At 43.8% G+C, this 24,312-nt stretch overlaps 1 protein-coding gene across 2 annotated transcripts in view; it reads left to right on the top strand.

Annotated features, from left to right (window-relative positions):
- LOC145348985 (PC3-like endoprotease variant B) overlaps positions 1-24,312 on the top strand; it is a 709,624-nt gene that overhangs the window by 459,727 nt on the left and 225,585 nt on the right. For both annotated transcript variants that reach the window (XM_080197162.1, XM_080197161.1), the window contains exons 11-12: positions 1,801-2,028; positions 8,019-8,119. In XM_080197162.1, coding sequence (XP_080053288.1) covers positions 1,801-2,028; positions 8,019-8,119 — 329 coding nt within the window. The remainder of the gene's footprint in view (positions 1-1,800; positions 2,029-8,018; positions 8,120-24,312) is intronic.

The raw sequence follows: 24,312 nt of genomic DNA on the forward strand, positions 1-24,312 counted from the left end.
GTATCAGGGGCACTCTCGGTCACCGATCCCCACCACTGTGGCAGTATAGTGAGCATTCTACCTCCTTGTCTCCATCATTCCTCTCGCTGCCCTCTCCCGCCCGTCACTGCCCTCTCCCGCCCGTCACTGCCCTCTCCCGCCCGTCACTGCCCCCTCCCGCCCGTCACTGCCATCTTCCCCGCCCGTCACTGCCCTCTCCCCTCCTCCCTGCCATCTCCTTTTTTAACTGACTTTCCCCCTCACTGCCATCTCTGCCCCTTAGTGCCCCCCTTGCTGCCATTGTTGCCGTCACCACACAGGAAGAAGCTCCCCAGGAAAGCACACCCCAGCACCGCTTGTGGCCCAGTTTAGCATTGCCAGGTTGGCATTGCCAGAGGGCTGCATTTACCTTGGCGCCCCGGAGACTCTGCCTCGACTGATTCCTGTTCTTATATTGCTGTTGTAAACCCCACCGACGTGTCACATTGACCACGTATGAATATTTAGTCTGGGGGAATCATGTGGCTGGGAAGCCTTAATAACATACTAATGTAGGAAAATAAATAGAAATGACATTCCCGGTAAAGGGCTGGAAGAATCAGGAAACAGGATCCTGCCGGCAAGAATCTTGTTTTTCAATTCTTGTGGGATTAGACCTCTGTGTCGCCGTTTATCCTCGTGATACACATGATGTAAAATCCCCCTCATAGTTACACAGAAAGAGTTAGAAGAAATAAAATTATTTTTAACTTATATGTAACTATTCTAAATATCCCAACTGATCTCCGGACGAATACCTCCATATCACACCACCCCCAAGAGGTCTACCCCAACATCCCTTTCTTCCCACCCCCGACTAACCACTCTCCCATGGTATTACCCACCCCCTGATTCTCCATGGGACTGCCCCCAAATCTCAGACCTGACTCTCATCACTAAGCCAACTGCCTGACCCATTCCACCGCAACCACCCCGACCCTGACCTAGTTGGACCATCCTTCTGACCCCTCTGACCTGGCCAGACACTCCCAACACAATATTAACCAGACCCAACTCTCACCCACCAGACCCACATCATCCGATCACCACTTCCACCACCTCCACCCCACCCTCCCCACCCTAACCTTCAACCCCCAATGCCCAAGCCGATAACTGCACAATGTTCTGTATCGATCGCAACTCCTCAGATAATGAAGCTGCCTAATTGCCTGCAGCAAGACCTGGACAACATTTAGGCTTGGGCTGATTAAGTGGCATGTAATATTCATCCCATACAAGTGCCAGGCAATGACCATCTCCAATAAAGAAAAATATAAATACCTCCTCTTCACATTCTCTAATGCTCTGTACTAATTACTAAATGCAAAGCTACAATGCATTCACGGTTCGATGACTTCACTTCACAAACCAGCTAGACAAGGGTTACGTGGGATTAGCAAATACATGGGAACACCATCACCTACAACCTCTTACACTATTCTGACTTGGAAAGATTTTGGAGTTCCTTCATTGTCACTGGGTCAAAAAGCCCTAGAACTCCCTCTCTAACAGCACAGTTCAACCTGTAGACTGCAAGACCCCTTACCACCGCCTTCAGTCCTCCCTCGCTGCCACTTCCTCAAGGGTAACACATAGTTACTGACCTTGCCATAAATTAATTAAAAAAACATTTTGAAATCTGTGTGTGCAGGGAAGTGTGGACATGAAAGATGTTGTCATTTTCAGTTTTGTTAGCAAAGACATCATCTGGCAACTGTTGAACCTATTAAAAACAGTACATTTTGCTTAGGAGAAGAACATCTTTCTCTTTTTGTTTTATAGGGTCGCAGTGGGAAAGGAAGCATTTTTATCTGGGCCTCAGGAAATGGCGGTTTGCTTAAAGATCACTGTGGGGCTGATGGATATGTGAACAGTATTTTTACAGTGGCAGTTGGAGCTGTCAGTAACTTTGGCCTCAGCACCTTCTACTCAGAGGCTTGTCCAGCAGTTATGGCAGTAATTCCTACGGGAGGAACGAGTAACTCACCATTGGCAGAGGAACAAAGCTTGGTGAGTCAGTCTAATGTTGTAAAAATGGAATTCCGAAATATTAAATAGAAGTGGATTATAATTACTGCAGTGTTAGAAAACTGTAAAGTGGCAATCTATTTCTCAAAGCACTTTTGTTTCCAACTGGCCCCAGTAAGTCTCATGTCCTAAAAGTATTTCAGTTATCTAATTTTTTTTAACAGTTAACTTCTGCATTGCAGGAGAAGGTAGTTTATGTGATGAGACTTCTTTGTGTAGTGATTTGAAATTTCCAAATTTATCACTTTGGTAGATATAATACTGGAGATCTTGTTGTGCAGTAGGCCATGTCCCTGCTGCTGAGCCAGAGGAGCTCCAGGTTCAAGTCCCATTCCAGGCCAAGGAAGGCGTGTTCATAATGAAGCCAAGTAGGTTGAGTATCAACCTGCAAATCCTTCTAATGTATGCCAATGGCAGGTGGTAAAAGTGGGAGGGATTTCAGGCCCACCATGTGGTGGAGAAAAATTGGACCCTTTTCCATCACTATCCATAGCTCCACACTAAAACTTGCATGTAGAAATGTATGTTGCCCCAGAAACCCAGAGAAAGCCCACGCAGACATGGGGAGAATGTGCAAACTCCACACAAACAGTGACCCGAGGTCGGAATTGAACCCAGTTACCTGGCGCTGTGAGGCAGCGGTGCTAACCACTGTGCCTCTTCAATAGATTGACTAATGTCTGACCACCAGGCTGACTGCTGAACTTTTACTTAGCATTTCACTATTGCCAAGTGATCTTGATGGATTTTCGAGAGAATGGTCTTTTGGGGATGATACTCCATCATTAAAAACTAAGAAATCATCAATGGTTGTGAGACATTTTCTTTGTTTGAAGAATTGACAAGGTATTGGGTTATTAAGAGTATAAATCTGTTTGGCAATGCTCTTTTACTTGGATGCTGCTGTTGTGTTTGCTTAATCTCTCAAGTTCTCTATTCTGTGGCTGGTAAGTGCTCAGTAATGAGTGAAGTATATGCTCACAATTAGTAAATAAAATTTAAATCTTCCAGTCTGACTCCTTCCACTGGTATTCTTAATAATGCATCTGTCATTGTCTGGTACTTCCCCTGAACATATTCACTAACAGAAACATATCTCAGGAGTTCAATGTTAAGCATTGAACTCTAGTGGCATTTTTGAAATTTCCTTTTGGTTAAGAAGAGTTTTCAAAGGTTTTTAGACAGTTTCAATTTTAAGCCTTAATCTCATGATGTAGTCAGAGAACTTCTCACAGGCTCATGTGGCTGCTTATGCTTCTTTCTAATGATTTCACACCTTTTCTCAGTTTCCATATGTTATATATTTAAGTAGTTGCCCTAAGAGTCCGTCAGGTGATTTGATGGTGAAGTCATGAGGGTCTTTCACAGGCTGCTATTTTAATTTCAGTTTCTGCTCTGCATGTCAAAGATGCTTTGCAGAAATCTCAAGTATTGGTTCATTTTAATCCAAAGCTACCATTACGGCTTACTTGCGATGCTTCACTTTACGGAGAAGGGGCAGTAATTTCACATATTATGCCTTTGGGAGAAGAACGACCAAAAGGTTTTGCTTCACTTACTCTGATTAGTGCTGAACCTAACAATGATCAGCTAGCAAAAGAAGCATTGAGTATAATTTCTGGCCCTAGAAGATTTCAATATTATCTATATGGTTGTCATCTCACGTTATTGATTAATTATCGACCCTTAGCAATTTTTGGGCCAAATATGGCACACCATTGTTAGCTTCCAGTCAATTGCAAAGATGGCCATTGGCTCTTTTCTATACACCCTTACAATATAATGTATCGTAAATCAGAGTGCCCTGCTAATTCTGATGCATTATCACACTCACTTTTACCTATCAAGCAGATACCAACACTTAGTTTTGCTTATCTTTATTTTTCGCTAATAGATTAACAGCCAGTGACAGCTTGTCAAGCTCAGAGACATATAGAAGTGATCCTGTGATGGGGAAGGTGATGGATTTGGTATTCAAAGGAATGATAACGCAAATGCATCGTACACTTCCTGATTTGAAACCATATTTGTCAAGAAAGTTTATGTTGGCTGACCAAGGTGGATGTCTTTTCTAGGGAATCATTCCTCCTCGTCTGCAAGGAAGAATTCTTGCACAATTACATGAAAGACATCCTGGTATAGTCCAGATGAAGGAATTAGCACATAGTTACTTTTAGTGGCCAGGTCTGGATACTCAGATTGAAGAAAAATAGGACAATAGTTGAATTTAAGTTGCCTGATAAATTGTCAATGCCACTATACCACCTGAGAATAATGCAGAATAAGTTCAAGAAAAGAAGTGTCTGCTGAACTTCCAAATAATGCTTCCAGGGTCAAGGACAGCTAAATTCCAGAACATCGTATAAAACGAAAGAGGAATAGACATCCTCCTGATCAGCTTTCTTATTGGCTGTATACAATGATTAATGGTACATAGTCCTGTGTTTAGAGTATTATTGATCTGATGATTTGTTGTCATGACCACAGAAGTAAAAAGGAGAGATGTTATATATGTTGCATGATTATTTTCAGAGCCAGTCACATGATTTGATGATGATATTATGCGAGTATTTCACAGGCTGCTATTTTAGTTTCAGTGTCTACACTGTACAGGCAGGAATTCCTAGAGTAAATCGATTGTTGTTAGCTTGAATATGTGTGCGCAAACCATGCCTTTTTCTTTTTGTGCAAAACCTGCAACCCCTAATATAGTCAGAACAGTACACTGTGCAGGATCTTGAGGCATGATGAACTGGTCTTCTTTGTCCATCTATTTTAAATTAGAACAACAGTGCACCAAGTATGTAAACAGTGTGACTACTGCTACAATTGTTGGCAATTCTGGATCATGGAGCATTAGAATTACTGGTGAAATTTGGAGATTTTTGATCTTGTCAAAAGCATTTTACTGATTTATGATCCAGGACTACTGATAACCTTGTCCCAAAAGCTGTCATAGCACCTTTTTCATTTCTATCAAGTTTGGTTGGAACTTGTTAAAGTTTATTTATTAGTGACAAGAAGGCTTTCATTCACACTGCAATGAAGGTACTATGAAAATTCCCAAGCTGCCACACTCCAGCGCCTGTTCGAGTATACTAAGGGAGAATTTAGCACGAGCAATTCACCTAATCTGCACATCCTTGGACTGGTGGAAAAAACTGGAGCACCCAGAGGAAACCCACACAGACATGGGAAGAATGTGTAAACTCCACACAGTCAGTGACCCAAGCTGGGAATCGAACCCAGGTCCCTGGCACTGTGAGCAGCAGTGCTAACCACTATGCCATCATAATTGATTGACCATCCCAAGGAACCTTTGTGATTCTGTGAGGCTTGTAGGCTGTGAGGACTTTGGTTTTCTATGGGTTAGCAGTAATTGCTGAAGTACAATGTGCCCTAAGCATTTTATCATAAGCTTTACAAATGCACATTTGGATTTAACGTGAAACCTGCTTCTTGTGAGGCCTGGTCTTGCTCAAAGGTCATCAATGAAGCATATATGAGTATATCATCCGTATTACACCTTGCATACTTTCCAGAGTCTGGGACATCATTCTTTCTTTGGAATATCTCTAGTGCAGAAACAATTTTGATTGGTAACCTGCTAAAACAATAACCACCAAACCAGATGAGCTAAAACAATCTGGATTCTTTATCCAGATGCAACAAGCCACAAGCCCCTATTTGCATCTAATTTGACTTTCATTCACTGATGCTCTTTTGTGAATCTTGTGTGCTCCACTGACTTGTTTAATGGAGTCAAATCCATGCAGGTTCCAACTGAACCAATAGACTGGTACTGTGACCATTCCAGAACACCACTTTGTCAGTATAGTTACTGGAGACATGACTCCCTGTTGTAACACATTTTCAATTTCACTATTGACTTGGTCCAAGAGTGGATGAAGCATCTTCCTCACTGTGAGAGACATATAGGTTCATCATCCACCCACAGTGTTAGATGATATTCTGTTTTCAGCTTGTCTAAGCCTGAAAATAGGGTGGAAATTCCTTTTTGAATGTATTACAAGACTGCCCATCAGCAATTTCATCAACCTTGTAAATCAGCTTCAACTGCAAGCATGCTTAATAATGATGACACCTGGCTCTGTATAGTTTACCTGTGTTCAATAATTTCTTTATCTTTGTTATGAGCTCTCAGCACTTTGCAAAGGTTCTGGGAGTGGCAATGTAAATAGCCTCTAAAGATCTCTGGATCTTTTGGCATTTCAGTAGTTTGGCTCGTAGATTGTTATCTGTACTCAGTGCTGTTGGGGTTCCAGGTCTGCATGTCCTGCATCTGTTGCACTCAGAATCCTCCATTCTCAAGTCAATCTTCAATCTTTTTTCTTAACCTTTTCCCAAGAAATGTAGGTCTTCCAGATCGGCAGTCTTCTTTTGGAGTTTTTCTGTGTCTTTATATTGTCCATTGACAGCATGCTTATCTTACATTCAGAATCTAGGTAGGGTTACTTTAGGGTTTGCCTGTTATCCTAAGAATGCTACCATAGACTCTTGCTTATGTACAGATCTATGTACATATCAGTAATCTACATGAAGTTGTATCTCTGCTTCCCACCAGACCTCTTTAACTTAGTCACGTGACACTGCATCGTAGTTATGTCAGTAGTTACATCAACAACAGGTTGCTCCCGATGTAACTCTTTACAATGTTCCTCCAACCCATCATAACCATCCTTGATATAAGTTCCAGGCCGATAGTTCCTGGCAGTTTTGGACAATTTAAAATGGCTATTAAATGCAGCATTGTTAAGCAAGGGAAAGCAGTATGATTTTCAACACATGAATTACTACATACTGATATGTAGTTTCTGGTCAATGGTAACCCCCACGATTTTGATAATGGGGGATTCAGCAAAGGTAATGTCATTCAAGTTCAAGGGGAGACTGTTAGATTCTCTCTTTTTGGAGATGGTCATTGCCTGGCACTTGTGTGGCATGAATGTTACTTGGCACTTATCAGCCCAACCTGAAGGTCTTATTGAGGTCTTACTGCACATAAGCTCAGATTGTTTCAGTATCTGGGGAGTTGCAAATGGTGTTGAACATTGTAAAATTATCAGCGAACATCCCTACTACTGAACTTATGATAGACCCGAAGCCATTTTTTAAGCAGCTGAAGATGGTTAAGCCTAGCACACTACCTTATGGAACTCCAGCAGTGATGTTTTGGGACTGAGATTATTTACCTCCAAGAACCACAACCATCTTCCTTTGTGTTAGGTATGATACCAACCTGTGGAGAGTTTTCCCCGTGTCTTCCATTGACTCTAGTTACACTTGGGTTCCTTGATATATTCTAAAGATGCCAAAAATGACTTTACAATCAATAATTATCTTTGACATAGCTATGTTTGTTTCATAGGAGGTTCAGGAACAAACTTTAATGTACAATTGGTTTATGCTTGATTTGTTTTCCTTTCGTAATGCGACATGTTAAATACAGAAATTATGCACTAAAATAGATTCAGGGAAGGTGCTTCCCACTGTGTTGCCAACCTACAAATCCCCAACTTATTTTGCCTGCATAATCTGACATGAAAACTTCCAATATCACTTGAAATGAAGCATTTCCTGCCCAATTTCATGATGTTGTTTTAAACCAGAATTACGTCAGCATAAAACACAATATTGCTGTGTTCACATTGTCTGAATCCAATATATAAGCTATGATTCTTGTACTGTCTACAAAGGGTTAAGCATTGTTGTTACTTTACATCAGGATCAGAATAAGGTTATATTTCACACATAATAAGCAGCATTGCATCTATTCTCATAATTTGTATGGACCTGTGAATATAATATTTCATGTTTTGCTTTTATGAATACCTCTTATGAATTTTTATAGCTTCTTTGTGCTCAATATTGATGCAGTATGTGGGTGGGAACTAATTGGAGCTCCAACCTTGTTAATGGTACAATATGTGCAATTACTTTGTTTTCAACAGGTAACAACAGAACTTGACAATGAATGCACCAAAACCTTCAGAGGCACTTCAAGCGCAGCTCCAATGGCAGCTGGTATAATTGCATTGGTCCTTCAGGCTAAGTAAGTATTGTCACACACAGACAGTTTTGAAATTCCAAAATACCATATATAATATGGTATTATAATATGGTAATATGATAGTATATTCAGAAGAGTTAAAGTGAAGTTTATTTATTGGTCACAAGTAGCCTTACATTAACATTGCAATGAAGTTACTGTGAAAATCCCTGAGCCGCCACACTCCAGCCTGTTCGGGTACACTGAGAGAGAATTTTAGCATGACCAATTCACCTGATCTGCACATCTTTGGACTGTGGGAGGAAACTGGAGCACCCGGAGGAAGCACACACAGACACAGAAAGAATGTGCAAACTTGAACAGACAGTCACCCAAACCAGGAATCGAACCCAGGTCCCTGGCGCTGTAACTCAGCAGTGCTAACCAGTGTGCCACCGTGCCATCGGAGAGAAAGTTCTAATGCTGAAACTGTAGACTTTGTTTTTCTGTAACTCCTCCTGATCGTGGAGAGACAATGAAACAAAAATAAGTTTCCCAGTCTGACACATGGAAGGTTTTTACTGCTGTAAGCCAGAGTAGCAGTGGCACTAATAACTTCTATGTAGCACCTTTTCCTGATCTCGGGGCTTTCCAAAATGCAATGTATGAAGTGCAGTCATTGTTGTAATGCAGGGGATGCGATAGCTAATTTATGTACAATAATGTCACATGAACTGCAGTGTGATGACAAATAGCAGGTAATCTGTTTGATAAACATTGGCCAGAATAACAAGGAGAACTCCCCTGCTCATCACCAAATAACGTCAATGGATCTTTTGTATTCACCTGAGAGAAGGTAATACAGCTCATACAGTGCCACGTCTTTGACCCCAACATTGATCACACCCCAAATGGACATACAAAGTTGCTAGAATCTGTCATCACAGGCTTGAAGATTAATAACTTCAATGTCTTCATTTTGTTTTTCAGTTTTTCTACTGCAGCACATCATTCCTAGTTTTACTGTTATATCCATTTGGCACTTTTGGCTAAGATTCACCTTGTGGCATGGGTTTTGCTAGTAGTGCTTCCTAGGGATGGGAATTTTAAACCAACTGCTTTGTCCCAATGGAACCATGTGTGTTTGTTACTTAGAAGAAGAAGAAGAAGAGGTGCACAGAATGAAATGTGTGGGTTTGGGGGATAGGGGGAGGGGGTGGGGCTGAATAAGATGCCCTTCTGGGGAGTCAATGCAAACTCAATGGGCCAGATAGCCTCCCTCTGCATTGTGGGGATTCTAAGCTTCTACTTCTAAAACAAAAGCAAAACACTGTGGATAATGGAAATCTGAAGTAAAACAGAAAATGCTGGACAGACAGCAGGTCTGGCAGCATCTGAAGAGTGAGAAACAGAGTTAACATTTTGAATCTGTATGAACCTCTTTGGAGCTAGAGAAAGGCAGAAGTGTGGTAGGTTTTATATTGTTGAAGAGAGGGGTTGTGACAGTTGGAGCAAAACAGAAGATCAGGATAGGTGACAACTTTTACTTTGCTCCACCCCCTCTCTTTAACAATATAAAACCCAACACATTTCTACTTCTCTGCAGCTTTGAAGAAATGTCATACGGACTTGAAACGTTCACTCTATTTATCTCTCCACAGATGTGGCCAGATCTGCTGTCTTTCCAATGTTTTCTGTTTTTATTACTGCGACTTCTAGCTGTTCACTGCTGTAGCTGGAGTGAATAAGGCGGCTGACTGTGTGTCAGTGGGAACATCTTGGGAGTGAAGTGGCTCACAGCTGATTGCTCAGCTCTGTCTACAGAATTACAGAATTGTCATGGTGCAGAAGGATGCCATTTGGCCCATTCTGTCCATACCAACTCTCAGAATGAATAACTCACTAAATGCTATTCCCACCTGCAGGGAATGCCAACTTCAGTGAATAGAGAAGAGTTGAGAATTTGAAAGGTGTACCATTATGATCAAGTGCATTCCTGCGGCATATAATGGATATAATCATATGTATGCGTATCATTCAGTGACATTCAGATGAACTAATTTTTTGGGACAAGACCAATGGAAGAATCATCTTGATCATAATGGTACACCTTTCAAATTCTCAACTCTTCTCTATTCACTGAAGTTGGCATTCCCTGCAGGTGGGAATAGCACTTAGTGAGTTATTCATTCTGAGAGTTGGTATGGACAGAATGGGCCAAATGGCATCCTTCTGCACCATGACAATTCTGTAATTCTGTAGACAGAGCTGAGCAATCAGCTGTGACATATTGGTGCAACCTGTGCCCTGTTACAAAATTCCCAAGCATAGTAGCCATTCAAAGGACTAAATGATAATCTGAGGAGGAATAGGCACATTGGATTGTGCATATTTTGCATTGATAATTGATATAAGGAACCGTTGGATAATTAAGATAGAAAACGCTGGAAATATCCAGCAGGTCAGACAGCACCAATGGGGAGAAACAGAATTAACAGTCAAGGTCTTCATCAGAATTATTCCCAGAAATTTCTGATTTGATCAGATTGCCAGCATCTGCAGTGTTTTGCTTCTGAATTACCTGTTGGAGAACCCTATTGTTGTCTACCCTGGTGACCTCTCTAAATATCTTAGACATTTTCACCCAATCGCTTGAGCTGTCTGCTTTGGCACACCTTGGGCAATCTCCTGTTAAGCACTCTGAGTGGCTCTCGTATCCGGACTGTAGCCTGGAGCACTACAGAAGGTCATCATCCCATGCAGCACTTGTTCCAATAGTATTTTCCAGGAAACATTTTAAATTGTGACTATTGTGATACTGCAGCATCTCTCTTGTCTTGCCTGGGTTTGAAAAAAAGAATTGTTTTCAAAATATTATAATACTTTATGCAACTCCCCTTTATGTAGGAACTTAAGAACATGAGCAAAAGGAGCAGGAGTAGGCCTTTAAGCCCCCCCGAGCCTGCCCTGCTATTCCATGATGTCTTGGCTGATCTGATTGTGGCCACTTTCCAGTCTGTGCCCCTGTAACCCTTAGCCCCCTTATAGATCAAAAACCTGTCTAACTCGTCCTTGACTACATTCAATGACCCACCCTTCACTGCTCACTTCTAAGTGTTAACAACCCCTGTAAGAGAAGAAATTCCTCCTCATCTCCATCTTAAATAGGAGACTTATTTTGAACCCCCTGGTTCTTGATTTTCCAATGAGGGGAACCGTTTTCTCAGCAGCTATTTTGCAAACCCTCTCAGAATCTTGCATGTTTCCGTGAGATCACCTCTCAATCTTCTAAACTCCAATGAGTATTTTCCTACTCCACTCAACCTCTCCTCATAAGAAAATACTTTCATCCCAGGAATCAACCTAATGAACCTTCTCTAAACTGCCTCCAATGCAAGTTTAATCCTACTTAAGTAAGGAGACCAGAACTATATGCAGTACTACAGACATGGGGCCTGATTTTTACCACCCAGTTGCACCCATTATCGGGTGCGAAAAATTGGTAAAGTCAGGCGTGAGGCGAGTAACGTGATCCGCACCCACTTCCGTGCCGGTTCTTACTTTCCCATGGCCGTGATCGGGACTGTGCCTGAAACAGACTTGATGGACATTTAAATACATTTGCATGCATTTAAATTGACTTAATGGGCTGCATGCCCAATCTTACCAGCACTTTCCTTTTCACTGCATTCACTCATTCAGATTTGGCGCGAAACAGATGTGCTGTATAAAAGTCTGACTGGGGCGCTCCAGCTAGTGAGGAGATAAGTGCCGAGTGTCCGATGGCGCTCTGCTTGAGTGGTTGTGGTGGGGTGGGGAGGGAGGGTCCGCTGTCACTTTGCCTGTGATCTGCGGGGTGGGGGGAAGGGATCTGCTGCCATTCTGCCTGAGATCGGTAAGGGGGAGGGGGCCATGACCAGTCTGGGTGGTGGGTGAGTGGGGAAATAAGGGGGTCAGTAAGTTGTAGGGGTTGGACAATGTCTGTGGGGGCCACAGGGAGGCATTATCTGGCCTGGGGGCGATGTGGGAGGAGAGCCGCATTCTATCATTTTTTTCTGCACGTGCGCAATGGGAAGTTCTTGCAATAAAGGCTGACATTCCATTTGAATTCTTATTTGCTTGCTTAATTTAATTTTAAAATTTAATTTTAAAATGTTAATTTTCTTAATTGCACACATGCTGACTGTTTGTGATTCATGGAGGAGGACACCCAGATCCCTCTGCACCACAACATTCTGCAGTTTCTCTTTTCTTAATTAATATTCTGCTTTTCTATTCTCCCTGCCAAAGTGGACAACTTCACAGCTGGAATGCTCTGGCTGTTCACTCCCTGTGTCACTGCCAACGAGGATGGTGATTTTGACGCCCTTCCAAATCCCCGTTCACTGCAACAGGATCAGAGAATCACGCTGACATGAATGGCCAGAGAATCCTGCCCCACATTATAATCCATCTGACAAATTTTGCCCATATATTTAACTTACCTTTATCCCTCTGCAGACACTTTGAGCAGCGGAGTTTAAGTGTTTAAGTTAATGGGGGTCTTGCCCACATGCGGGACCCTCTCATCACCTCAGTCAAGGAAGGCCCATTGGATGTAAGTGCTCATCAAGCATTGAACTGTTTAGCACAGATTTTTGCCAGAATTTAGGAATCTGCAGGCAAAAATCAACCCCATCCTCATACCCCCACCCCCCACCCACTCCCCCCCCACCCCCCCACCACCCCCCTCCCCCCCACCACCACCCCCCACCCCCCCTCCCCCCACACCACCCCCCACCCCCCCTCCCCCCACACCACCCCCCCACCCCCCACCCCCCCTCCCCCCCTCCCCCCCTTTCACCCCCCCACCCCCCCTTCCACCCCCCCCTTCCACCCCCCCCTTCCACCTCCCCCCTCCCCCCCTCCCCCCTCCCCCCCTCCCCCCTCCCCCCCTCCCCCCTCCCCCCCCCATCCCCCACCCCCCCATCCCCCACCCCCACACACCCCACCCCCACACACCCCACCCCCACACACCCCACCCCCACACACCCCACACCCACACACCCCACCCCCACACACCCCACACCCACACACCCCCCACCCCCCACACCCCCCACACCCACACCCCCCACACCCACACCCCCCACACCCACACACCCCACACCCACCCCCACCACCCCCCCACCCACCCGCGCACCCCCCCACCCCCACACACCCCCACACACCCCCACACACCCCACCCCCCACACCCACACACCCCACCCCCCATCCCACCCCCCACCCCCCACACCTCACCCCCCACCCCCCACCCCCCACACCTCACCCCCCACCCCCCACACCTCACCCCCCACACACCCCACCCCCCACCCCCCCCACCCCCCACACTCCCCCCCCACACTCCCCCCCCACACTCCCCCCCCACACTCCCCCCCCACACTCCCCCCCCACAACCCCCCCACCCCCCACCACCCCCACACTCGCCCCCCCCACGACCCCCACACTCGCCCCCCCACGCCGCCCGCGCGCCCCCCCCCGCGCCCCCCCGCCCCCTCCCCGCGCCCCCCCCGCCCCCTCCCCGCGCCCCCCCGCCCCCTCCCCCCGCCCCCTCCCCGCGCCCCCTCCCCGCGCCCCCTCCGCGCGCCCCCTCCGCGCGCCCCCTCCCCGCGCCCCCTCCCGCGCCCCCCCGCCCTCTCGGAGGCCAGCAGCTCTCGATTACCCATCAGTATCACTGGGAGTGGGGGAAGCTGAGGAAAATGCTCCCTGCCACTCCCCAGAAGTCTAGGATCAAAGAGGGACCACATGCTACAGGTGATTGAGGCAGGTTGCAGGTTCTTGGGAGGAGGACGGGGGGGTCACTGGTTGGGGGTGGTGGGGGGATTGGACAAAAAATGGCATGGGTGTGGCTCTCTTCCTCCCCCTTTCTGAACAGGTTTCTGTGACCAAGCAGTGAGTGCCTTTAATTGAGGGAATCTCCTGGAAGCTGTGAGTTCCCTACGAGAAGGTGTCACTTGTTTGGTTACTCAGGATTTAGACTTGTACTATCCTAGTAAGTTGGAGCTTGGAGTCAGGGAGGAGTCAAATTGCCCCTCGAAAGTTCAGAGTTCCCAACAATTCCCACAGAATCACTGTGTCATGACTTCAACATTGTTCTGAAGTGGATGTTGGCAGGAACATCTATTCTCCAGCAATTCAGAGACCAAGAGGTCTGGGTTAATGCTTTATAATGTAATTAATGACATTAAGTTAAGTATCTAATCAGCTGAGCTCAGCAACAATCATGATTGAGTATTTAAAGACGATAGAAATGAAGTTTGTGATCTTGGTTAGCTTGATTCAATAATTATTACTTTTCTCAGTGAGTCAGCAGAATGTCAGTCGGTTCAAACCACACAACAACTTGAGCTCACAATCTAGGCTGGTGCTCCATTGCAATGCTGAAGGAGCATTGGGTTCCTTAAGGTTCAGCCTTTCACTGGACTGTAAAATTGAGAACCAGTCTGCCATTTCATTGCTCAAAATTAATCATAAAGATTCTGCGATACAATTCCAAGAAGAGCAGGAAATTTGCATTGTGGCTTAGCCAATATTTTGAATATTACTGACAACAGATTGGTTGAAATGGAAAATTCATCTCATGGCTATTTGTGAAACATTGCTAGCACAGAATGGAAGCAATTTTAGTTAGTGTTGTAACTGTTACTGCCTTTCAGAAGTAATTTGTTGTGGCTCAGAGACTAAAGAGTTTAGACTTGAAAGATACTACATAATTGAAGTATTGTGTAAGCCTTAAGTTTTGGCAATGAAAGTAATTTTTGTTTGTAAATACAGCTGATTAGAAAGTGCACGTAAAAATAGAAAGTGACTGGAATATACAGTGGCTTAAATCCATTGGGGGCCCACCTGCTGGTTGGAAAGCCGTAGAGATCCCCACACTGTCTGTTTTCAGGTAAACCCAGCAAACCACACGCCACTCAGGCATTGGCAAGGTCAGCAATGCGCCTTCCCCTGAAATCAAGACCCTGAGGCAGGGTGTCTCACCTACCAAGAGCTGTTGGCCAATCGGAAACCAGCAGCCCTCATGCTCAGCATCGCCACAGTGGGTAGGCTGTGGCTAATGCCAGAAGCACAGGCACCAAAGTCCCAGGACGGATAAATAATGTGGAGTTCAGGGGACAGAGCGGTGCTTTGTGGGGTGGGAGTCACAGGGAGAGGTGAGCAGGGGAGGGTCAGCAGCAAGGATAGAGGGATGGCTCTTGGCAGGCCCCTTCATCCTACTTCCCAATGTCCAGTCCCTTGATGAGGCACTGAGTCCCTCTAATCAAGAGATGCCTCCATCCAACCTCATTTCCCACTGGAAGTTACAAGTTGGCTACACAGTTTTACCTATCATTCACACCACATGATGATATGTCCATCTGCTTAATATGATGAGGCCCTTAATTGGTCATCAGTTGGCCACTTAAGGGCTTCAGTGGGTGGCAGGGCAGGAAGGTTGACCATGGGCCTTCCCACCTAGAACTTAATTCTTGTGACAGTGAGAAGGGTTCCAGCATCCCATTTATGTAATGCCCTTTCTTCCTCCAACCTCACCACCAGCGAGAGCACAAGACTTTTGCCAAGAAGCCAGCCAGATTCTAAGAGGAAAGGTAATTGTAGGACTTTTAGTTTAAGCATCCAGATCCCAACACTAGAATTCCATGCTGGGAATCTGCCAATGGACACGGTGGAGGAGATTTTTGAGGAGGCAGATATTTAGAGGTTGATTTCCAGAACCCTGTCCTGTTAAAGATGTTGGAAACGCTGTGTAGCCAAGAGGGCCAATGAAAGTGCATGAAGTTCTGGGTGAGAGGGTCAGCTGTGACAGTAGGTGGAGGACCAAGACAGATCCTCAACCTAGCGGCACCTGCTGGAGATTTGTAAATGATACAAAATATACTAGTAACTGAGTTTTTATCCAGCATGGAAGGTGAAACAAAACCAGCTGTTTTCATCAGGATCATTGTAGGCTTTTGGTGCATATGGAAGAACAGACAGGGGCTGCAATGACCACATCTTCATGATAAGATGCTGTCATAGCAACAGAATATGATTTAAAATATTAAAGCTCCAACTTTGAGATTTAGGACTACAAAATAGTTGTACGCCAGTCCAACAGTTGGAGGGAATGTCGAATGATGGAATAGTTTGAAGATGATCCTCAGGATCTCACACATGCAGCAACATTAGGGCAGTTGTCAAAGTACTGGGGTTAAGTTGCAAAACAGCTCCAAGAAAAGCTTTACTAAAGTTTGGAGAGACGAGCTAATAATTTGAAAGCAAGGCTTGGGAATGTGAGGAATTTAGTTCAAGTTCCACCAGTTGGATAACAGAGCAGCTGCAGAATAAAATTGTCAATGTGTGGAACATTGATTTGAGGGTGTGCGATTGGGCCACATTGCCTCCATATCACAACACTAAAAACAGTGCAACAAGACCCAATTTCAGGGACCAACACCCAACCAAGAACACATGAAAAGATTCCACCTGATTTGTGCTTCAGACCATTTTCAGCCATCTGCCACTGGAACGGGTATTAGATTGCGTGGACATGCTAAAGAGGGAGTACTGAATTGTTTGAGGACCCTTCCAGGAAATTGGGCTGGCCTGCTTGCTCATGTTTTCCATATATGGATGTGGCCTGACTAGCAGCTGACAATAAAAGTGTAACCTCAGTTATTACTTTTAAGCAAAGTGCAAATAAGAGTAGGTGCACTGAGGCTGTGTACAGCTGAGACATGCTCTTGTCCTGCTGTCCACCTCCCCAGAAATTTGAATCTTCAGTCGTGTGAACAACGTTTGGAGACACAACAGTTGCTGTTCACTACCATTATGAGGACCAATTTCAAGTGATCCAGAAGCATTTGCCTGCAGGTGCTGGGTTTGGTGCTTGAATGCTGATCTAGGCTAAGATATTGAAGGTTTATCATGGCAGTCATCTTATGTTTCATGGTCAATTACAAGATGAAGCTTGCCAAAGCTCCTTTGACAGCACTTCTCAAATCTGCAACATCTATCACTTCGAAAAATGAAGGCAGCAGATGTATGGGAACACCCCACCGACAAATTGCCCTCCAAGTTGCACACCATCCTCATTTGGAAAAAGCCATCGCTCCATTATTGTCACTGGCTCAAAATCCTGGAACTCCCTCCCTAACACCACTGTGGGTGTACCTACACCTCAAGGACTGTAGCAGTTCAAGAAGACAGCTCACCACCATCTTCTCCAGGGTAGTTAGGGCCAGGTAATGAATTCCGGTTTTGCCAACAGTGGCCACATCCCAAGAATGAATAACAAAGATCTAACTATAATGGCAAATAATTCTCGTAGGAGATCGCCACAACTTCTTGTGGTGGTCTGGAGATAAGTCAAGGCACATGTTTGGGAGGCATAGAAATCTGAAATTATTGTTTCACCCTCCCAAATTAAATATCCTGTTTTGGATATGAACCATTGTACAGTTTCCAGAAGGGTACCAAATAGATCATGATTAGGAACAAGTGAGAGGAAGTACAAGTGTTTCACAAGGTAAAACATGCCAGGTAAATGTTTTTGCATTTAGTTTTCTGCCTTTGTTTCACTAATTACTGTTGCCTTCGTGAAATGGAAGTTTGGGCACTATGAAAATGAGGTGTTTGTAAATAGGTTCACAGTCATTTGGTGTAATTATACATACCAACATGCTTATGAGTGCAGATACTACCAGAGTATAATAGGTGAATTGGTATCAGTCAAATTAAATAAAATAGGAAATGCGGTGGACTGAGATCACTTCGGCAGGAATGCATCGCCAGATCCTGCCAAAATAATCTGGGGCCATCCAGTACCTGCCTGTCCCCTTACCCCAAATTTAAACTGCCGGTAATGGGACAGCCTAGGACTGATAATCTGATGATCTGCAGTGACAGGCAGATGGATGATCCAATAACAATGAGATGTGCACTTTAAAATCACACCTAACTGCATTTTGTGAGCAGCCAACTAGTCAGTGCACTCTGTCAGTAATTTACCCAAAAGTCAAAACAGAAGCTTTTCAAATGATGACTACTCCCCTGCATACATTTTAGAAAATGTTTATCACATCAGTGTCACCGACACAATTCTTGAACCCTGCTGAGGCAGACAGGGCCTGAAAATGCCAGTGTTGCTTAAAGTGTTAGTTCCCTGCCACCATTCCCGATGCCAGCCATTTTTGAGGAGGTGAGATTGGAACTGCAGAGCTATCCACCGCCACCCAGTGAGTAGTCAATTAGTTGTGTGGTTAAGTCCATGTAAAGCAGGCAAATGGAATTTTCCTGTTGACCTCTATTTTCCCACACCAGTTTAAGTTGGGCATATGGCTGCAGACCAGGATGCCAGTATTCCAAGCAAGCCTAGAGACCCTCTCTGCCTACCTGTATGCATGAGGTAGGCAGAAAAGGAAGGAATCTCATCCCCCCTCACCCACACCCTCACTCAGCCTCCTCACCACCACAAATTTCCGCACCAAGTGATAATAGCAATGACCTCGCTGTCCACAAGGATGATGGAAGCAGAAAATAATCAGTGAGTTCAAAAATAAGTTGGATGAGCACTTCTCATGGCTACCGAGATAGAGCAAGGGAATGGGACTGTCTGGATTGCTTTACAGCAGATCAGCATGGACTTTGTAATCTGAATGGCCTCCTTCTGTCCTTTATGTCTCTATCTCCTTTGCTCCAAAGAAAGGAACCCCCAACTTCTGGAACCTAAGCCTGTAGCTAATATCTCTTGAGCAGGATTTTATCTGTGGCATACCACCTCTCTTTTCTTGCCTTGTGTGATTATATTTAAAATTTAAAGAGCCCAGGCATCATTTAGAATGTTGAAACAGCTGAATCTCAGGAAAAGCATTGCTTGATTGATAGTTCTCTCTCTGATCTATGTTGTCAAATTATACGTTGTTTAATTACACAAGATAAAAAGGTTTCATTTTAAGTGTTTTCCTGTCCAGCTGAGAGGGTCTGGATGATTGACACCTTTATTGGGCTCAAGTGAAATTAATTTTCTTTAGAATGCAAGGTTATGAATGAACAACTTTTTTTTTACATATGCTATTATCACTATTGGGTTCATTCGTTTGATACAGTGGGTGAATGAGCATGAAAACTCCATAGTTTGGCATGAGGGAAGCATGAGAGATCTGGGGATGGGTGTGGATGCACAACCTAGCATGGGATTTGAGGGGCCCTGGGAGGTGGGTGGGTAAAGTAACTGGGTATGGAGGCTCAGAGGTACCATATGGTTGGAGTGGCATTGGGAGGATGAATAAGCTTTTGAACTTGGTTGTAAAAGGTCCCCTCATCCAGACAATGGTTCACATGAGATACCGTGAACCACAATCCCTTTAAAAGTTGGCCCTACTCGATGACATTTGCCAAGATCAGGGACATGCCTGTTCCTGCAATGGAGTCAGCCAGGTCAGGAGTGCAGCATACAGGCTTGTAAATCAAAGAAGCTGCATCCCGAAACAGCATTCTTAAAAATCAGAAATCCTGGAAACGGGGTCAGGAATCCAAACCCCTGTTTCCACTCTTCCAATGAGTCATCCCAACTCCATGAATTTCCAGCCTTGAGAAGAATAATTTTATAGTATTGGGATACTAAGAGCCATTGTAAGTCGTTGAGGATGGGTGAATGGGATTTGATGCTTGGTAGGATACAGTCAGAAAAGTTTGGATGAGCTAAAAATCTTGGAGGTTGGATGTTGAAAGGTTGACTAGGAGGATATCAATATGGGGAGTCTAGAATAGGCAAACACATGTATAAAGAGTACAGCAGCAAATAGACTGAGGTCAGTGATGGGTAATGTTCCAGAGATGGAATGGGCAGCCTTTTTTCTGAAGTAGATGGAGGATTGGTAGCTAAGTTTGGATGGTAATATGGCAGGGAGGTTGCAACCCTGGTTCAAACTGAAACAATGAGCAAGACAGAGGGACACATATCATTGATAGAAAGGCATCAGATTTAGTCGGGGGAAGTAAAAGATGATGTCACAATGATTTTCAGGACTTGAGAAAAAAGGAGGAGCCCACAAAAGGTCATCTCTTAGGATATTTGTCTCCAGTGTTCTTCAGAGTGTTGTACTCTCACTATTCCAAGTCAAATTCCAACCCATCTCCTGGTGATCCCTGGAATGAGCAACAGAAAAAGGCAGCAAAACCCAACTAGTTTCCCAGGCTCAGCCCATTCTACCCATTTCCATGTAGTAGTGTTAACTAGCAAACAGCAGACTTCTTTGCCATGGTGAAGGGAGGGAAATTTAGAGTGGTGTTAGTTTGAGTGAGGATTTGCCCATGGGCCTCCTCATCTTATTTGCCTTTAGATACTATTGGCAGTAATAGTCTTGTTACTCCCTTAAGATTAAGAGTCATAGAAGTCTGATTGAAAACTTCCTTAGCTTGTTTTACAAAAAAACAATTTTGGCAGATACACATGAAAAGCTTGGTATCACTGATAAGAATTTTACAGTGCTTTCTGGGCAATCCCAAACATAATGAAACAGTTAGAGGTAAAATTTAATCAGCAGGATAGCTGTAGATCTTTATCACCCAATTTTGGACAGTATTGCGAAGAAAAATTCTATCCATTGTGCCCTTTTCAACTGGTTTGCATTCACTGCTTCTCCTTACAAAGCCTTTGAAGAAATAATATTCGCTTAGAAAGCCAGATTGTAATTTCAACCTACCATAATATTGTGGTGTGTGTATTTGGAAAATAGGTAGCCAAATGGATCGAGTAACACATCAGTAGAAATAGTGTTGCTTCGTGTTAAGCTTTTGCTCCTTTCTGTGACCATTTCATGATGTTTTGGGTAAATATTACTATAGTACATATTATCTCCTCATGCAGCAGTTTCTGGCAAGAAAGTGATGATTGCACTCATTAGCTAAAGGATATAGGCATTGGTCCAATGAACACAGATCTGTCTACTGATTTCAGCTACAAAATAGCACTGAGATTCACAAGCTTGACATTGTGGGTGTGAAAATAATAAAACTGAACTCCATCTTTAGCTTAGTTGCCATGGATGCAGTTAGAGGTCATAGTGGCAGCTGCTAACTAGTTGCCATTTTGCCAGATGCTCTCCCCTCCTGCTCTATGTTTTCTTGCACCCTGGTTTCTAAAGGTTTCATGGTATTTAATTCCTCCCACTTATTTGGCATATGTACCTATTGAAAGGCATGATGTGTTTCCTCCTACATGGAGATTTACTGTCAGTGGTGATGGCTGTTTTGGTACTCCCTTGAGATCAGGGATTTTTTTTACAAGTCTGATTTTAAAACCTGTCTTAACTTGTTTAACAACAAAAGCAAGTTTGGTGTGTACACAAGGAATTCTCTCTGTGCCTCTATGAAGAATTTTATAGTGCTTCCTGCTGACAGTCCTGAACACAATAAAACAACTGGAAGTAAAATTAAAGCAGCAGGGTAGTTGTAGATGTTTATGTGAAATGAAGAGTTCATCAAAACCAAATGCCCTCAGCATTTCTAATAATTATTTGCAAATCTTAAGTACATTTTATGTTCACATTTAGTCAAATTGATATCACAGTTAGAAGCAAAATAGAATGGAACTACTGAGTAACTTTGAAAGTGTTTGTATCAAACATGAGAATTAGTTTGTAGTATAAAATAAAATGTGGTGTCATTTATTAGGACAAAGTTGCGTTGAGATTTAATGTTCAGTCTTAGTCAAAGGTTAGAACGTCTAAATATTTTACATTTTTAAAAAATGGATTCCATTTTATTTTTCATCTTTCCCCCTCCTCCCTGTTGAATGAGGGCACTTATATTGGGCCATAAACACTTCAGTTAAATAGTTAGTATGAATCTGGATAGAAAGTAATCGGTTGTCCTAAGAGGCACATTTAACTCTGGTTCGGTCCTCACCCAATGTCCACACAATGTTATTTTCCAGCACAAATCACTGGAAAACAATTAGAAGTGGAAACAGTGACTGAATCTTCAAGATCCTGGTCAAATACACTGATATCAATCGCTGTAAGCCCATTGCTAACATTTGTGCATTTATGCACAAATAATATCCTATAGAGCAGAAGAAGGCCTTCAGCCCATTGAATCTGCACTGACCCTAATCCCACGCAGGCCCTATCCCCAAAACCTCTTGAAACCCCATCTCGGACCTTTTTTTGTTCATTAAGGACCCTCTCATTTAGTAAAACACAACTCATTTAATCTAAAGGAGACTTCTCATCCTGATTCAGATCATGGAACTACCTATTTAGGATCTCTGAAGTCTGCCTCCATAAACGTACATAAACAAGTTTGTAAATTTTGAAGGTGTGTCTTTTTAAAAGTATTACTGAGACAGAGGGAAAATGAGCCATGGGTGGCCATCTCCTTTTTAGATCCTGTCACTGACCCTACTATTCAGTGAATGCAAGGGGACTTGGTGCTACACCCAACAGTCGGGTTCTGACTACATGGTATTCCAAACATGTCATTCACTACCTGTCAACAGGGCCACAGAAATAGTTAAATGGACTGTTCTTGCATTATTGTGCAAGGTCAGTTCATTTCAGCAAAGGCACAGGTGCTGGTTGAAGAGAAGCAGCCGCAGTGCTGTGAACTGCATCATCAGTCCTTAGGTCTCAATTCTCAAAAAGAGCTATTGATATATGAATCATTATAAGACAATTTCTTGGAAAACCTCATCATCAACAACAGCAATACTTTAACATAAATGCATTCCAAAGGAAGGAAAGGGAGTGGAAGAGATGACAGACAGCTTGGTCAAACCGATGGATTTTGAGCAAGTTTTTACAGATAGGAATAGAAGTGCAAGGATGTAGAGAGGTGGGTCGAGACAACTGCAAACTCAGGCACCAGTAGGGCACAGAAGGAGGAAATGCACAAGACATCAAAATCAGAAGACAGATGGATAAGGGAGAGGGCATGTTATTAAAGAAGGTTGCTAAAAGTAGCATTGTGTAAAACAATGGAATGATTTCTAGATGACGATAAGGATTTAAAATTTGATTCATCGCAGGATAGCAAAACAGGTCAGTGAGAATTGGGCTGAATGATGAAAGGAATAGGATGTTGACAGCAGAGTTTTTGAAATTAGTGGAGAAAACTGGAGAAATTCAACTGGACATGTGGATAAGGGTTTCAGCAGCAACAGGGGTAAAATGGATGGGGTTGGGGGCAACAATGTTCGTGAAGGTAAGGAGACTTGTTGGTGCATTAGTTAGAAGGTTGGAAATTAGCTCTGAGTCATCAAGGCTGCTGGGATTGTTTGCAGCTTTGTTGAATCAGGAACAGGACTGGAGTCAGAGCTTAATACGTGCATCAGAGATAGTATTTGTGGAAATTGACTTTGTCTGCAAAAATTCAATTTTTCTCAAACCAGTTGCCCTTCAGAAGATGGCAATGCACTGTCTCTTGAACTGTTGCTGTACATCTGCTGTAGGTACACCCACAATGCTGTTAAGAAGGTAGTTCCAGGATTTTGACATGGGACAGTGAAGGAATGTCGATATGGTTCCATATCAAAATAGTGTGTGGCTTAGAGGGGGAACTTACAAGTAGTGGTGTTCCCATACTTCTACTGCTCTTGTCCTTCTAGCTGTTAGAGGTTGAAGGTTTGGAAGGTGCTGTTGAAGGTGGCTTGGAGAGTTGCTGCAGTGCATCCTGCAAGGGATAAGTACTGCTGCAAGTGGTGCGATATTGCTGAAGAGAATTAATGTTAAAGGTAGTGGATGGGAAGCCAATCAAGCAGGCTCCTTTGTCCTGGATGGTATCAAGCTTCTTGACTGTTGTTGGAGCTGCACTCATCCAGGAAAGTGGTGAGTATTCCATCTCATTCCTGACTTGTGTCTTAGTGATAGTGGACAAGCTTTGGCGAATCAGGAGATGAGTTACTCACCTCAGAATTCCAAGCCTCTGACCCGCTCTTGTTCACACAGTATTTATATGGGTGGTCCAATTAATATTGTGGATACTCCCCAGGATGTTGTTAGTGGAGGATTCAGCAATGTAACTGCCATTGAATGACATAGGTAGATGGTTAGATTCTCTCTCATCGGAGATGGTCATTACCTGGCATTGGTGTGGCGTGAATGTTATTTGGCACTCATCAGTCCAGGTCTTGCTGCATATGGACACAAAGTGATTCTGTATTTGGGGAGTCGCAAATGGTGTTTAACATTATGCAATCATCAACAAACATCCCAATGTCTGACCTTACGATGGAG

The sequence above is a fragment of the Carcharhinus amblyrhynchos genome, chromosome 10 (assembly GCF_965287045.1).
Source record: "Carcharhinus amblyrhynchos chromosome 10, sCarAmb.v2.hapA, whole genome shotgun sequence".
Lineage (NCBI taxonomy): Eukaryota > Metazoa > Chordata > Chondrichthyes > Carcharhiniformes > Carcharhinidae > Carcharhinus > Carcharhinus amblyrhynchos.